The sequence below is a fragment of the Silurus meridionalis genome, chromosome 13, assembly GCF_014805685.1.
Source record: "Silurus meridionalis isolate SWU-2019-XX chromosome 13, ASM1480568v1, whole genome shotgun sequence".
NCBI classification, from domain to species: Eukaryota; Metazoa; Chordata; class Actinopteri; order Siluriformes; family Siluridae; genus Silurus; species Silurus meridionalis.
In genome coordinates, this window is record NC_060896.1 from 14238313 (window position 1) to 14252776 (window position 14464).

Consider the following 14464-nt stretch of genomic DNA (forward strand, 5'->3'; position numbering starts at 1 on the left):
AGTTATGTTTATGTGGGTGTTTTGTAACTATAGCAATGGTATGAAACTAATTAATCATAAAAATTAATGCAGGCCAGTTGTTGTTTTTTTAATTATTATACATCACAATCATTTGGCTAAGATAATGGCTTGTAGAATATACAATGAATATGTATAAATTGCAATTTAGTATAATTATTTTCATAAAAAACAGATGTTGTTCAGGGTCATAGTAAAAATGGTAAACTGCCTGGACTTTGCATGTATTTTTTTGTACATTTTATGCAAGACCTGTTGGTTTGGTACAATCATATTTAAATGTTTTTTTTTTTTCTTTTGGGCAGGAGCAAGGTGCTGGTGTTTGATTTGGTGGGAGAGGGCAATTTACCCTGTGTAACTATTCTAAAACCAGTCCAGAGGACCAAACATGGTCAACCAGTCTTGCAGTTCAAGCGACTGCTGGTGGACAAGAGACAAATTCTTCCTCTGGTCATCAAGAACATTAGCAATGTACCTGCACAGGTAAGATGTAGAATAAATCATGTAAACACTATCATTTGTAGGGTGTTGCTTTGCCTCACCAGATTTATGACTTTTATAGGTTAGCATTGATCTGCTTGACAAGATGGGAGTCTTTAGTTTGAGGGCAGCTCCTGGAACTTTATGCAGCGACATCTCTTCTTCACACATAGCCAGTGTGCCTGGAACAGGTCAGTACTAAATCCTGATTACTAGCTAAGTGTAAATAAGGATATAATTAGTTAGCATTTTAACTATGCACTCAAGCACTATTCAAATATAGTTTCATAACCTTGATTGATAGTGTATAAAAAAGTGCTATTATGCAAGCTGCTAAATTTTAAATAGGTGTAAGATAGCTTTCAGGTTAGCAAATGCTAGTAATAAATAGCACAATTCTGAAATCTTTATTCCTGCCATGTTCCCTATTTTTCATACTATTTATTTATTTGCCATTGCAACCAATATATTTAAACATGATACAGTACATATAAAGTTTATACACCACAGCAGTTGGTAATCCATTAGATAGCTTACAAAAAATCTGTAAACTTAATATTATAGTATAGGAACCACATATTACTGAGAAAGTCAGGTGTCCCAATACTTTTGTCCATATAGTGTATGCATAGACTATTGTTTAGACTATCTGTTTAACATGATTACCATAAACTTATACGGTGGCAGGCTTCAGTTTTCACCCCTGTTTCATGAAATTTCATGAAGTTTTATGAAAGCATGTTAGCTTTTACCTCCTTTCTGTTCACACACATTGTGCATTAAGAGTAGGGACTGGCTTTAACTAAGAATACATTGTTAAAAAAAAAACATAGCATTTAATCAAGCACACTGTCATTTTGATTGCTAACCATTCTTCAATGTATAAAATTGTAAAATTCTTCACAGAAGAAAAACAGATGGCTCACTTGGCCTCACTAAACCTAATGGCTAGACAGCAAGCAGAGTTTGAGGTGGAGTTTCATCCTGAAGTACCTCAGAGTTTTGAAGCCACTTTGCAGCTTTTGGTAAAAGACAACCAGTATGAAAAGACCCTGTTACACCTCTTAGGAGAGGGTTACCGTGACATCATCTCTTTGGACAATATCAGCAGCAAGGTTCCTCAAGACCAGGACAGCACTGAAGGTGAGTACAAAGTTTTACAAAGATTACACTAGAATAATTTATCAATGTTGAATGGCTATATATTACCAGTTCTAACCAAAATCTTTTTGCAGTGATTTATAAGCATTGTTAGCATTTTGATACTTTGATACAAAATTCATTTCTTATGTCTCACATCATTGTGCTCTTTTCTATGCATCACCTACAGGAAAATGTGATATTGTGAACTTTGGAGACTGTCACGTGGGTCGGCTTTATCACAAGACTTTCACCATGATCAACCACAGCAACTCAGTGGCTCTGCGCTTTCAATGGCCTCAGGATGTACCACAACTGCATTTCTCACCTCAAATAGGTCACCTCCATGCCAGTTGCTCAAAGGAGGTGACAGTAAGCTTCAGCTCAGAGCACCCCATAGTGCTGAATGCAGAGATGATGAAATGTAAACTCTGCCAGATAACCTTTCAGCAGTCAGTGGACCAAGTGCCAGACTGGGATGACCGCCACAGGACTGTCAAGTGGGTGGATGTTAAAAATCCAGCTCAGACACCAGTCAAGAAAAAGGTAAGTGGGTTGTGAAAAAAGACCAAGTTGACTCCCAAAGACAAATAACCAAGAAAAAATGTATAAAAACTATATATAAACTTTGACCAATGTTTAAAATTTTTCATTGCTTTAAAAACTACAGTTATACCAAGTCTGCTAATTGTATGAATCTAAATAGGCTACTCTAATAATGACAGCACTATTCAAAAAGCTCATATCTGCAAATTAACAAACAAATCATTCTGTCTCTCACAGCCTGAAAACATAACATTTAGAAGCCAGAATTGGATACACATGGGAAATATTTAATAGTAACTGTTTTTGTGTTATGTGTCTAGGTGGTAGAGACCGATACAGAGCCTGCCCATTGTGTGGAAGAAAACTCATATAGGGAGCTAGAACTGAGAATTAGTGCCACCTGTGATTATGCCAAGTTTAAGTGTGATGCTAACCCGATCCATTTTAAAGACACCATGCTATTTCAAACCAGAGTCTTCCAGTACGTACAACTGAATATTGTTCAATACTATACTTAAATAACAGTTAATAAAAGCTTCAAATAATGTATAATTTCTATTGTATAATGTTTTGAGGTATTTCATTAATGCATAAATGTAATTGATTGATTATAATACGTGTCTTTTTTGCTGCCTCCAGAATGCAGATGGACAACAAAGGCACTGTGGAGCTTGAGTACTCCTGGCAGGTTATAATGGAGAACTTGAAGAAGACATTGTGCTTAAATCATGGAGGTAATTCTTTAGCCTGCATTTACCAATAGCATAGAAATCAATATATGTGAGACACAAACTCTAACATCAGCGTATTTTTTGTTAGATATTTGCTTACTAGCTATAGAAATGTGCTAGCTTTGAAAAAAATGTAATTTGTTTAATGACTCATATTATAGTAATTGAGTAATTATCTTGTTTCATTAAATGTGTACAGACTCCACCACAACTTCTGCCAAGAAGAATCAGATAGATCTGAGGCCAGCCAGCAATTTGAGGAGTTTGTCCACTCTGCTGTTAGGAGATCCAGAGCTTCCTCCTTTCACTGTGGAGCCCAGTATAGGGACTATTCCGTCTGGAACCTGCCAGATATTTCATATCCGCTTCACCCCTCTAGAAGTAGCTCACTTTGAGGCCAGGCTAGTCTGCAGGTATGTAAAATCAAACACAACTGCTTGTTTTTATTAATGAAATGTATCTTTGTATTGAAATATTGTCTCATTATATGTGGATTCATCACAATTAAATTATCAACTCTTTTATCTTTAAGTCCAAAATGAAGCTTTATTCATGTATAATTACAATGGATTTCAGTTATCTTAACCAAACCTAACTAAAGTTTTTTAACTGGATTTACCAAAATCTGCACATGCAGTGTGTGTTCCTATGAATTGCTCATAAAACTCCTTTAAGTTGTTTCTCATTAATGCAATCTGCATTGACTTGTTTTCAGCATTCCCAATCTAAAGGACAAGCAAGGTCCTGAGATAGTAATGACTGGACACAGTATGATGCCGTACTGCCATTTCCAGCTGGAAGAATCAGGATACCTTATTGATAACAGACGAAACTTTGGGGTGCCTGGCTCCCAGGGGTCCACACTGCAGGGTACCTTGGATCCCAACACCAAAGTTATAGAATTCACATCTACAGGGGTTGGCACATCCATTTGCAGGTGATAAATCTGTTACATATATATCTTTTGATCATTACTTACATTTTGTTATTAAGTAATTGTGTTGATAATTTGCATCCTTTATTGATTCTCTAGGACCTTCAGTGTTGTAAATCCCACTGATAAACCATACACATTTTTGTGGAGATGTGAAGACTCTGAGGTTAAACCCTTCACTTGCCTCACACCAAAGGATTTAATTCAGCCTGGCAAGAAAGTAGAGGTATAATAGTTTAAATAAATGCATATTATATTTAGCAAAAAATACTCCTTTAAACTTAAAACTGAAGAAATCTACAGCATTTACAGAAAATATAGGGTTAATTTGAATTTGATGGGTGCAACACATCTCAAAAAAGTTGGGACGGGAAAACAAAAGGCATTAAAAGTAAGTGTTATGAAAAAGAAACGTCAACTGGTTCCTCTCAAGGTTTCTTCCTATCGAAATTTTTGGGAGTTTTTCCTTGCCACAGTCGCCACCGGCTTGCTCATCAGGGACAAAATTACTTAAAAAGAACATATTCACTTTTAATCACCACATTATCTGTGTAAAGCTGCTTTGAGACAATGTTCATTGTTAAAAGCGCTATACAAATATAAATGATTTGAATTGAATTGAACCATGGCCAAGTGTTCTGGACTAATGAGAAGAGAGAGAGAGTTTTTTTATATTTTACACAGAATCCCAACTTTTTTGGAATTGTGTAGTACATCATGTCAGGAAATGCATATACTAGCCTGAATTTAATTGTTTAATTAACCTAAAAAAATCTACTTCCTCAGGTCTCATTTAAATACCATGCCCAAGAGCTAGATTTGGTGGAATCGTCTTGGACCTTCTTAATCCCAGAGCACAATTTCTTTATGCCCTTCCTGCTTGTAGGCAAAGCAAAAGATCCAGTGGTTTATATTGATCATGCTCATCTTAATTTTGGCTGTATACTAATTGGTAAGAGTTTACTTACATTAACAACATTATAATGTTTTGTAGAATTGAAAACAGGAGCAATAGGAATAACAGGCAGTTTTATGTTAGAAATGTAATATAAGAGTACACATGCATGACCATTCATTAATATATATGTATTAAATGTATATATCATATTACAAGTAGTGCTTTTGTAATGCATGTCTCCAACCTGCTCCAAAACTACCCCAAACTATTAAGCTTCCATCTCTGTGTTTTACTGTGAGTGTGAGGCAGTTTGGTAACATTATCTATACTGTTCCCTGTCTAACATAAGTTCTTCTGTTAGAGCTAAAAATGCCAAATTTGGACTCATCTGTTTACAGAAATTTCCAACTTCCAATATGTGTTTTTGCTGTTTATCTAGTTTATTGCATATAAAAAAAGAAGCACCTGTGTCTCACAAAAAGCTAGTTGTTCCCAAACTTTTGCCAGTCACTGGATATGTTCCTCAATAACACTGTGGTTATAGTAGAATTATAAAAATAATTAGAATACATTATCCTATTAAATAGTATGTGTTCACACATCTAGGTTGTGAGGCCCATAAAACTGTGTATGTGGTAAATGGAGAAGATCAGCCTTTTCACTTTGCCATTGAGGAGGTCTCTCGGCACTCAGAGTCCTTCAGAGGCAGCCTGAAACTAAAGCCCATGCAAGGGACAATACCTCCCAAAGACAAGTAAGGAACTCTTTGCATCATATTTGTTTAAAAGGAACCACAGTCCAATAATGGAAACCATGAACAATGCTATGAGGAGAAATAATGACTAATTATGTACATGTTGTTTGTTTCTCAGGTTCCCATTGGCAATATCCTTCACACCTACACATGAGGGTGTGGTGACGTTTAACATACGCATGTTAATTAGAGGAAAATCTCAGCCACTGACCATAAACATCAAAGCAGATGGATACAACATTAATGTATGTGTCCAATATGAAAGTCCAGAAGGGACAATGGCTGAACTCTCTGCTGCTGATAGTCATCTTGTAGACTTCAAACAGGTGAGCTATGGTGTATAATTATAAGCTATAGAATCGGCATATTTATCTGAAAGAGCTTTGCAAGCCAGCTTGAAATAGGCTCTGGGAGATTTTGTACATTTTAGTAGGTAGTGCATTTAATTTAATTGTAACGTTTTTTAGATCTATTCTTCTATTAGTATGTTGTATATTGCAGTAAATCCCTTAAACCTAGATTGTTTGAGGAAGCAGTTAATATTAAATGTGTATCTTTTTTGGACAGGTGGAGCTGGGTGGTAAGTCCACATGTGCCTTTGTGGTGTCCAACCCAGGGAGGTTCAATGCTGATGTACAGTATGAGATAACAGGCCCCGAAGAGCTGCATTGCCATCTGCAGGTGGAGCCCACTGCAGCAGTGGTGCCAGTGGGAAACCAAAGTCGCTGCATTCTTAAATTCTCCCCTCTGCAGAAGTGTGAACTTAAAGATATAAGCTTCTTAATCAAGGCAAGGTTTTTTTTTTTCATTGTCTTTTATTCTTTAACATCTTTTTATTTGTTATATTTTATATATTGATTATTGATGTTTGATTTCTGATACTCTTTAGGTAAAGGACGGCCAAGTTTTCCAATGCACCCTAGTGGGATCTACCACCAGCTTGGACCTGGAGTTTTCTTTCCTCAAGTACAACTTTGGAAAGACCTTCATTTACTCTGCTGGCATGGTGCCTGCCACTTGCACACTGCTCATCAGCAACAAAGAAGAAAGAGGAATCAGGTAATTGGTGCAGATCATAATGCATAACCTATAACCATAATTTTTTATAGTTGTTAATATTTTTAATCATGTATCCCTCTGTGTTTATTATAGGGTCAACTGTTTATTCTCCAACACCCCTTTTCTGGAAGTGAGCTTTTTAGGTGATATTCTGCTCCCTAATAGTACCATGGAGGTGCCTATCACGTTCTACCCCCGAGAAGCAATTCGATACCATGAAAAGGTGGTCTTTGAGATAAACCAGTGTTCCAGGCATGTAGTGGAGCTCATGGGGCAAGGAACTGAGATGAAGGTGAGAAAGAGGAAATTTATGATGCACTGTCAATGGTCTACATGTTATCACACATTTTTTTATTTATTGTTTAGATTTTTTAGATAGTATTCTTATCAGGCTCTGGTTTTCCTAGATCGATGTAGAAGACCCAAAATTAAAGACTGTGAAGCTTGGAGCTCTGCAAGTGGGCCAGAGAAGCAAGAAGCTCATCCCCTTAATTAACAACAGTTCATCTCCCTTGACATTTTCTCTCCTCTTTACACCATTTATTCAGGCACTAGTCAAATCAAAGGTAGGACACACACTTGTAAAATAATAATAATAACAATATGACTCACAAAATATTTGAAGTCACTTTTAATGAATGTTTTAATGTAAAAACGCAACTAAAGATTAAATAAAAAATTCTATATACAATGTATACAACAGTTCAAGCATGCTTCACACAAATATGTGATGCTATTCCATTGTTTATCTTTTTCAGGTCCTCTCCGTGAATCCAAGTAGGGAGGTGACATTGAAGGGTGAAGGTGGAAAATGTGTTGTGGAGGTACTCTTCAGCCCACAGCAACGCATAGCCCCTTTCAGCGAGGAGGTGCAACTGAACTGTTTGGGAAGCATGCGCCCCTTACTGGTGCTGAAAGGTTGCTGTCAGGGTGTAGAGGTCACACTGGACCAGAACTACTTGTCCTTTGGCGCTGTGGCCCAGCATTGCCAATCCAAACGGAATATTATTCTGCAAAATACAGGAGACATTGGGGCTAGGTGCATATATGCATAAATATATTCATATCCAGCAGCTTGTGCATGGAATGCTCTTGAGCAGGGTTTTCAGACTCCAATCCTGAAGGGTGGTTGATTTAACATTTCTTTTCTGGATGGTATTCGGTAATAGACCTTTTCTGAAAGTTACAGATTCTACTCATGAGGCATTTGTTGGAAGTAGACAAAACATGGCAACATTTCTTAATGGTAAAGAAGTTGAAGAAGAAATAACAGTATTGGAATCTGAAACTCCCACCATAGAAAAGAGCTACTCTTCATTCACGGCTCTTTTTGGTGCCCATGATCACATAATGAATAACAGTTTGTTTTACCATGATATGATTATATTCACCAAAGTTCTGTCATTTGCTTCATTATCTACATGCTAGTATATCAATTCCAATTTCCTATTCTAATTTGGTTTTTTCTTGTGTAACTTATTTTATGTGGTGTTGTGATTTAAATGATTATTTTGTTCTAATTAGTATGCTTTTGCGAAATCAGGAATTGGATTCTTAATTTGCACAACCTTTTTTAACACCTTGTGTATATTTTTGTATCAGGTTTAAGTGGGATGCAAAGGCTTTTGCTCCAGACTTCAGTATCTGTCCTGCTGAAGGTTATATCTGCCCAGGAATGGAGGTGCCTTTGCTGGTGACCTTTGCACCTAAGGAGGTCAAGCAGGACCTGTGTTATGATAACCTGTTATGCTCTATAGAGGAAGGCAAGCCTATAACCCTTACTCTTGTGGGCTCCTGCATTGTTCTCCCAGTTTCCCATCAGGTAAAACATGGTCTTTGTGTGATTATCAAAGAAATTAATTGTCTTGTATATGTGACCTATGTGCTTATACTGTCTATTTCTCCATTTTCAGGTGCTGAATTTTATGTGTCAAGTTCGTAGTCAGTGCACTCAGTCAGTAAAACTGTCTAATAATTCGAACCAGCGCTGGCACCTGAAGCCCGTGATTGAGGGTGAATATTGGAGCGCTTTACTCTCCCTTGTCATTGAGCCTTACCAACAAAATAAAGTCTATGAGATCACCTATAAACCCATGACCATGACCACAGAAGGCAAAAAGCACCAGGTAAATCGGTTTCCACCAGAAACAATGTTCATTGTTAAAAGCGCTATACAAATAAAAATGAAAAATTAATTAAAGTTTAGCTTGAGTACTCAGATGTACGCAACTATTTAATTTAAATTAATGTTTATTTATTTATTTTATTTATTTATATGAATATGAAGTCTAATACTGAAATAGAATTACGTGTTTTAACGTCAGTTGTCTTTGAATTTTTGTTTAAATGTGCTTCACATTTGTGAATTTGTGCAATTAGAAAAATTATTACCCTTCAATTTTTACTTGTATAGATTAAAGCATGCATTAAAACCCCCTCCAAAATAAAGCACATCTGCCTTTAAAGACCTTTATTTTTAAGGAGCTGAATGCAAAATTCTGTTTTTATGTTTGTCTAGGGCTCCGTGTTTTTCTCTTTCCCTGATGGCTCGGGCACACTGTACACCCTACAGGGCACTGCAGAGCCACCTAAAGCTGTGAGCACAATCAACCGTGAAGTACCTTCCAAAACATCCTACACAGAAATTGTACCTGTTCATAACTGGTTGTCCAAACCTCAGAGGTATTGTATTTAAATATAGTACCAATAATAACCCAGCTTTAACAGGATCTTCTTATAGAGTTGTTTATTGTATGCTGTGCTCTTGCTGTACAGATTCCGTGCTATAGTGGAGGTGATTAAACCAGAACGTCCTGACATCACAGTTTCACTGAAGGGGCTTGATTATGTGGATGTGCCAGCTTTGAGTAAATGGGACTACAAAATCTCCTTTTACAGCTACAAGGAGTGTCACTATAATGCCAAAGTAATTTTTTCTACTAATTCTACTTAATTCTTATGAATATGCAAATCAATAAGATTTCTATGGTAATTCTTGGCAATATACAGTAATAGTTTAGGTTAACTGTTTACTTACTGTTTTGTTGTTCACTTGTCAAACATTATTAGGCTTGTTCGAAATTATATACCTATACACACCTCTTCATTTCACAGCTGACCTTTAAAAATGAAGCCACTGGGGAATATCAGTTCTACTACCTCAACTTCAAGGCCACACCTTCAGGAGTGATAAGCACAATTGAGATGGTGGCAGTGACTAGGCAGACGACGTCAAGCTTTGTGAACTTGGAAAATCCGTTACCCACGAACCTGTTGTTCACAACTGAGTGTCGCAGTACTGAGATCAATGTGCAACCTCAGTTCTCAGTGCCTGCACTCTCTATGGTACACTTGTCTTCCTCCAAATTTTTCAAGTGATTGTCTCCTCACTTACAATATTAGACCACTGAGTGAGGGCCTATAGAATTCCTTTGTTACCACTTTGTTGTGAAGGTTTCAAAAGACTATTTTTAAAATAATATTGTTAATGCTTTCTCTCTCTTTTTGCCTCTCTCTTGCTCTCTCTTCTCTCTCTCTCTCTCTCTCTCTCTCTCTCTCTCTCTCTCTCTCTCTCTCTCGCTCTCTCTCCCTAACTTATTTTTTTATTTCCTTTCCCAGGAAACTTTGAAGATTGAGTACCAGCCTCTGCGTTCATGTGAGACTACAGCACGGCTAATCCTGTATAACAATGAACTAGGTTATTTCCCCTATGAGCTTTTGCTTCGTGCACTTCCTGCTCCTCCTGAGAAACCCCTTTACTTCAGGGCAGCATTGGGGAGCGGGCAATACCTCACTGCCAAGTTCACCAGCTTCTCCCGTGTCAAGGCCGAATACACCTGCAAGGTACAGCTTTATTGAACTTTCTATGTTTAGATTGTATGTTCATAATTAAGTCAAACAAATTAAATGCTATTGTTGTTTAGACAGTGTGTTTAACTATATTATAAAGTTGGATTGATCTTAATCTGTTTTGCTGGTTTTTGCCAAAATTACCCAATTGTGTTAAAATAGTAAATGAACATTAATGCTTTAATTCTAAACAATGTTGCGTTTCGGAATTTATATTTTGTCATTTTAGAGTAAAATGAAATGGAAATACATTTTTTTTTCGGAGAAATGCTGGATGTACAGATATGGAGAAAAAAGATTACTATAGTTCCTGTCACTCAAATATCAGAAGAATTCCTAATCATGTTTTGTTTATTAATTTTTTTTTTTATTTATAGTTACTGTTTAGATATATAGTCTATATGAAATATTTTTATATATTTGAGAAAAAAATCAGAATCAGTAACAATATAAACTAAATTTTATCCTCTTAAATAATTTTTTAGACAGACCATCCAGACTTCATTGTGGAAAAAAATGTTTTCGTGTCAGCAAGCTCTCCAGCAAGCTCTGATGTCAGTGTGGAGGTCTATTTTGAGCCCTGCCAATTGGGAGAGGTGCGAGGTCTACTGACTGTATCATCTATCACTGGAGGGGATTATGTATTCCCTCTTTATGGAACATGCACACCTCCCAAACCCCAGGGCCCTGTGACCATCCGTGCTGGATCCAACGTCTCAATCCCGTTCAAGAATGTCTTCATGGAGACGACAGCTTTTTCTTGCCACGTGGACAATCCAGCTTTCACTATCAAGGGCATGGACACCATTCGCTCAAAGAAGACTCACCAAATACTCGTGAGCTTTGAGAGCCCGCAACCAACCTCCAAGACTCCCTGCACAGGAAAACTTATTATCACCAGCCCACGCACAGAAGGCCATGGCCAGGGTCTTTCCTGGGTATATTATCTGAAGGGCATATCCCCAGAGCAGCCTCACAGAGAGAGGATGTCATAAAATGCTGCCAAGGTCCAGAGAAGAAAACTTATGCATGTTCATTTTCACAAAATCATGAATCACATGCAGTTAAAGAAATTAATATTATTCTTTTTTTTATTTATGCCGTGTATAGTTATTTCAAACCCAGAAAAAATGTAATCGTTTTACTGGAAGTAATATAAGCAGACTTAGATTTCACTTATAAATTAATTTTTTAAAGTAAAAATTCCCAGATATAGGGGTTTTTGTCTTCCTTTATTGTATATGCAATATGAATTTGAGTACTAAACCTGACCTAGCTTGTCTCCAGTTTATTCAGTATGAGATATTTAAATGGTTTTAATAGTCTGGCAAGACACTTCATAGAGTGTGGGAGTACTTTAATGAGAGAGTGGGTGAAGAGAGCTAAAGCAAGGGCAGCATGACATTAAGCAGCAGTCCTCATAGGGGCACAGTTTAAATTGGCTCTCAGTTTTTCAATTTGCTCAATGCACCCTCTTTTCCAAACATTCTTTTGAGCCCCAGCAGGTCAATTGGCAATATGACAATATTAAGCTATATATATATATATATATATATATATATATATATATATATATATATAAAATTTTAATGTATATATGTATGTGTGTGTTTGTGTGTATACACACTGTATATATATATATATATATATATATATATATATATATATATATATATATATATATATATATATATGTGTGTGTGTGTGTGTGTGTGTGTGTGTGTGTGTGTGTGTGTGTGTGTTTAAGTAATAGTCATCACTCCTTTTTGGTTTAATGAGGTCTGGACTCTTTACTGGTATAATGCTGATAACGAAGCTTGAGTTGCATGTGATGGCTCTACATGTGCCTGCTTGCGCTCATAAGCCATTTTCAGAGCAATCAAGATGAAATGGCTCTTTCAGTGAAAGCTCTGTTGGACAGCAGCTCCAGTGGGGCTGAATGCCAAACCGTCCATCTTTTAGTGTGCACGAGATATGCCCAACAGTGTGTGACAAAGCCACAGCAAGGTGCTGATGAGCCTATAGCACTGATATCCAGAGCAACCACTTTAGTTAAGGGCTTTCTTGTCTCCATAGGCACACCACTGTGCTGCAAAAGTGGGGGTGTATGTCCCCGACTCCAGCAAAGATAAAAGATTACAGCTTGTCAAAATCAGCTACGCCCAACATCTGGAGCAAAAAGCAGGAAATGTTTTACTGCCAATCATAGTGCACGAGCCATATTTTCCTCTTGAATGCTTTCTTATATGATCTCAGACTGTGGCCATGTGTGAGAGTGCGCTTCTTAGGGGCAATCAAATCACAGGACCCTTTAGCACGAATAATGTAATTACCTGTGCCAGTGGAAAAGTCATTAATAAATGTTCTTCTTACAGAAAACTTTATTATACATGCTTCATGCTTGTATCTTGTGTTATTCCATGTGTGGAAAGAATATAGCCACCAAGTAGAGATTAGATAGAAGAGATTATTAGAAAGTTATTTGAACTGCTAAAATAGGGAAACAAAAAAAAACAACAGCAGCAGTGAGATATATAAAAAGCCTTAACAGCTTGGACCTGCATTTTTACATGCAGAAACTATTATCCTAGTAGTATATGCTCCACAATTTTAATTTGCATACAGGGTTGATATTATTATGTATATATAACTATATTTACATATGTAAATAGTTAATGTTTTTTCATAAATGTACATGTAAAATTAAATATTTAAAACCAAGAGAGACATAAGCTCAGAGCAGCAATTGAAACCTCCCAGATTCAAGCCTATTTAGAACTGTTCTTTTTATTGACATCCCCGGCTTCCTGTGTCTGGTGCTGGAATCTTTTTCAAGACGTGTATCAAAGGAAAATAGTCATTGTCAACCCTCTAAAGGCTACTTGGTAAGGATCAATGTGGCCCATGGGTGGATGTAAAGCTTGTCGATGCCTTCTACAGAGATATATCCTTAATCGCTAGTTCCACCTCAGTATTAGCTTCCATGCCAGTTACTGCTGTCCTCACAGTTATATCTTGGACATAAAACATACACTTAATAGACTTCCAAATCAGTGTACATTTTCTTTTCTATTCAATGAAATCTATTTATCTATCTAAATATAAATATTTTGTTTATGTATAAATTGGTTGTACATTGAAACTCCATGTCATGGATGAATATCCATGACTCTCTTGGTCTTCATACTAAAGACACTGGACACTGAATTGAGGGTCAGTCGACCGGAACAGGTTTTGGAGGATGCCTCCATCTAGGATAAGTTGCAGAAAAGTATTTTCTTCACAAGGCTGTTAAAATTAACAACAAATTAATTTTAACTGCAATAATTTTATTAACACGCAATTAATGCAGCACACATTTTTGCTTGACCAATTCATATTACAAATATAAATTTATATAATAGAGGCAAAATGAAAACCTTCAACACAACCCACATGTATCCACGATGTACCTTCTTTGCTTAGATATAAAAAAAAACTAATAAACTTCACCGAAAAATAATCTTTAATCACTAAGCATTTGTTATACTGATGCTTCAAGTCTCAAATTAAGCGCCAAAGTATTTTTATGAGCTGCCTTGTCATCTGATAATATAAACAGGGTTGTCTGTTAAAAAGAAAGAGAAGTAATTGGGAACCTGGTATTTCTTTGTTCTTCTTTCATGTATCTAATAGACATGAACAAGTTCTTTGAAAAACATCAACGTCTTCATGCCCCTGTAATTTAAAATTCATTTAGAACACTTAAAAATATGTGATTAAATTGCGATTGATCATAAATGAACTCATAGGAATATATATATTTATTCGTATCAGTGTATTTACATAAAAGCTAACGATGGGATGCATCGATTTAAAAAAGTGTGCATCGAACACAAGTCGGCATTTGTATAACGCTGCATCAATTTTAACATATTTGCATAGTTAAAAAACAATTTATTAATGTTTAATTATTTAGAGATGAGCTATATTTTTATTATTTATAAAGTGGTCAATAATTTGTGAGAAATAATATTTTTTATATAGATTTTATAGATAGATAGATATAGATTATA

The 14464-nt window shown here is 36.3% G+C and overlaps 1 protein-coding gene across 1 annotated transcript in view; it reads left to right on the plus strand.

Moving 5' to 3' along the window:
- hydin (HYDIN axonemal central pair apparatus protein) overlaps window positions 1-11934 on the plus strand; it is a 62376-nt gene extending 50442 nt beyond the window's left edge. Inside the window, 24 exon segments of the mRNA XM_046865145.1 lie at window positions 324-501; window positions 581-689; window positions 1405-1641; window positions 1829-2184; window positions 2505-2665; window positions 2824-2918; window positions 3115-3328; window positions 3631-3852; window positions 3949-4075; window positions 4636-4801; window positions 5354-5501; window positions 5620-5827; window positions 6069-6290; window positions 6391-6560; window positions 6654-6852; window positions 6968-7126; window positions 7319-7599; window positions 8163-8382; window positions 8474-8686; window positions 9079-9242; window positions 9336-9486; window positions 9675-9905; window positions 10179-10403; window positions 10895-11934. Of these exon segments, the coding sequence (XP_046721101.1) occupies window positions 324-501; window positions 581-689; window positions 1405-1641; window positions 1829-2184; window positions 2505-2665; window positions 2824-2918; window positions 3115-3328; window positions 3631-3852; window positions 3949-4075; window positions 4636-4801; window positions 5354-5501; window positions 5620-5827; window positions 6069-6290; window positions 6391-6560; window positions 6654-6852; window positions 6968-7126; window positions 7319-7599; window positions 8163-8382; window positions 8474-8686; window positions 9079-9242; window positions 9336-9486; window positions 9675-9905; window positions 10179-10403; window positions 10895-11404 (4966 nt within the window). The 3' untranslated portion in view covers window positions 11405-11934.
- The last annotated feature ends 2530 nt before the right edge of the window (window positions 11935-14464 follow it).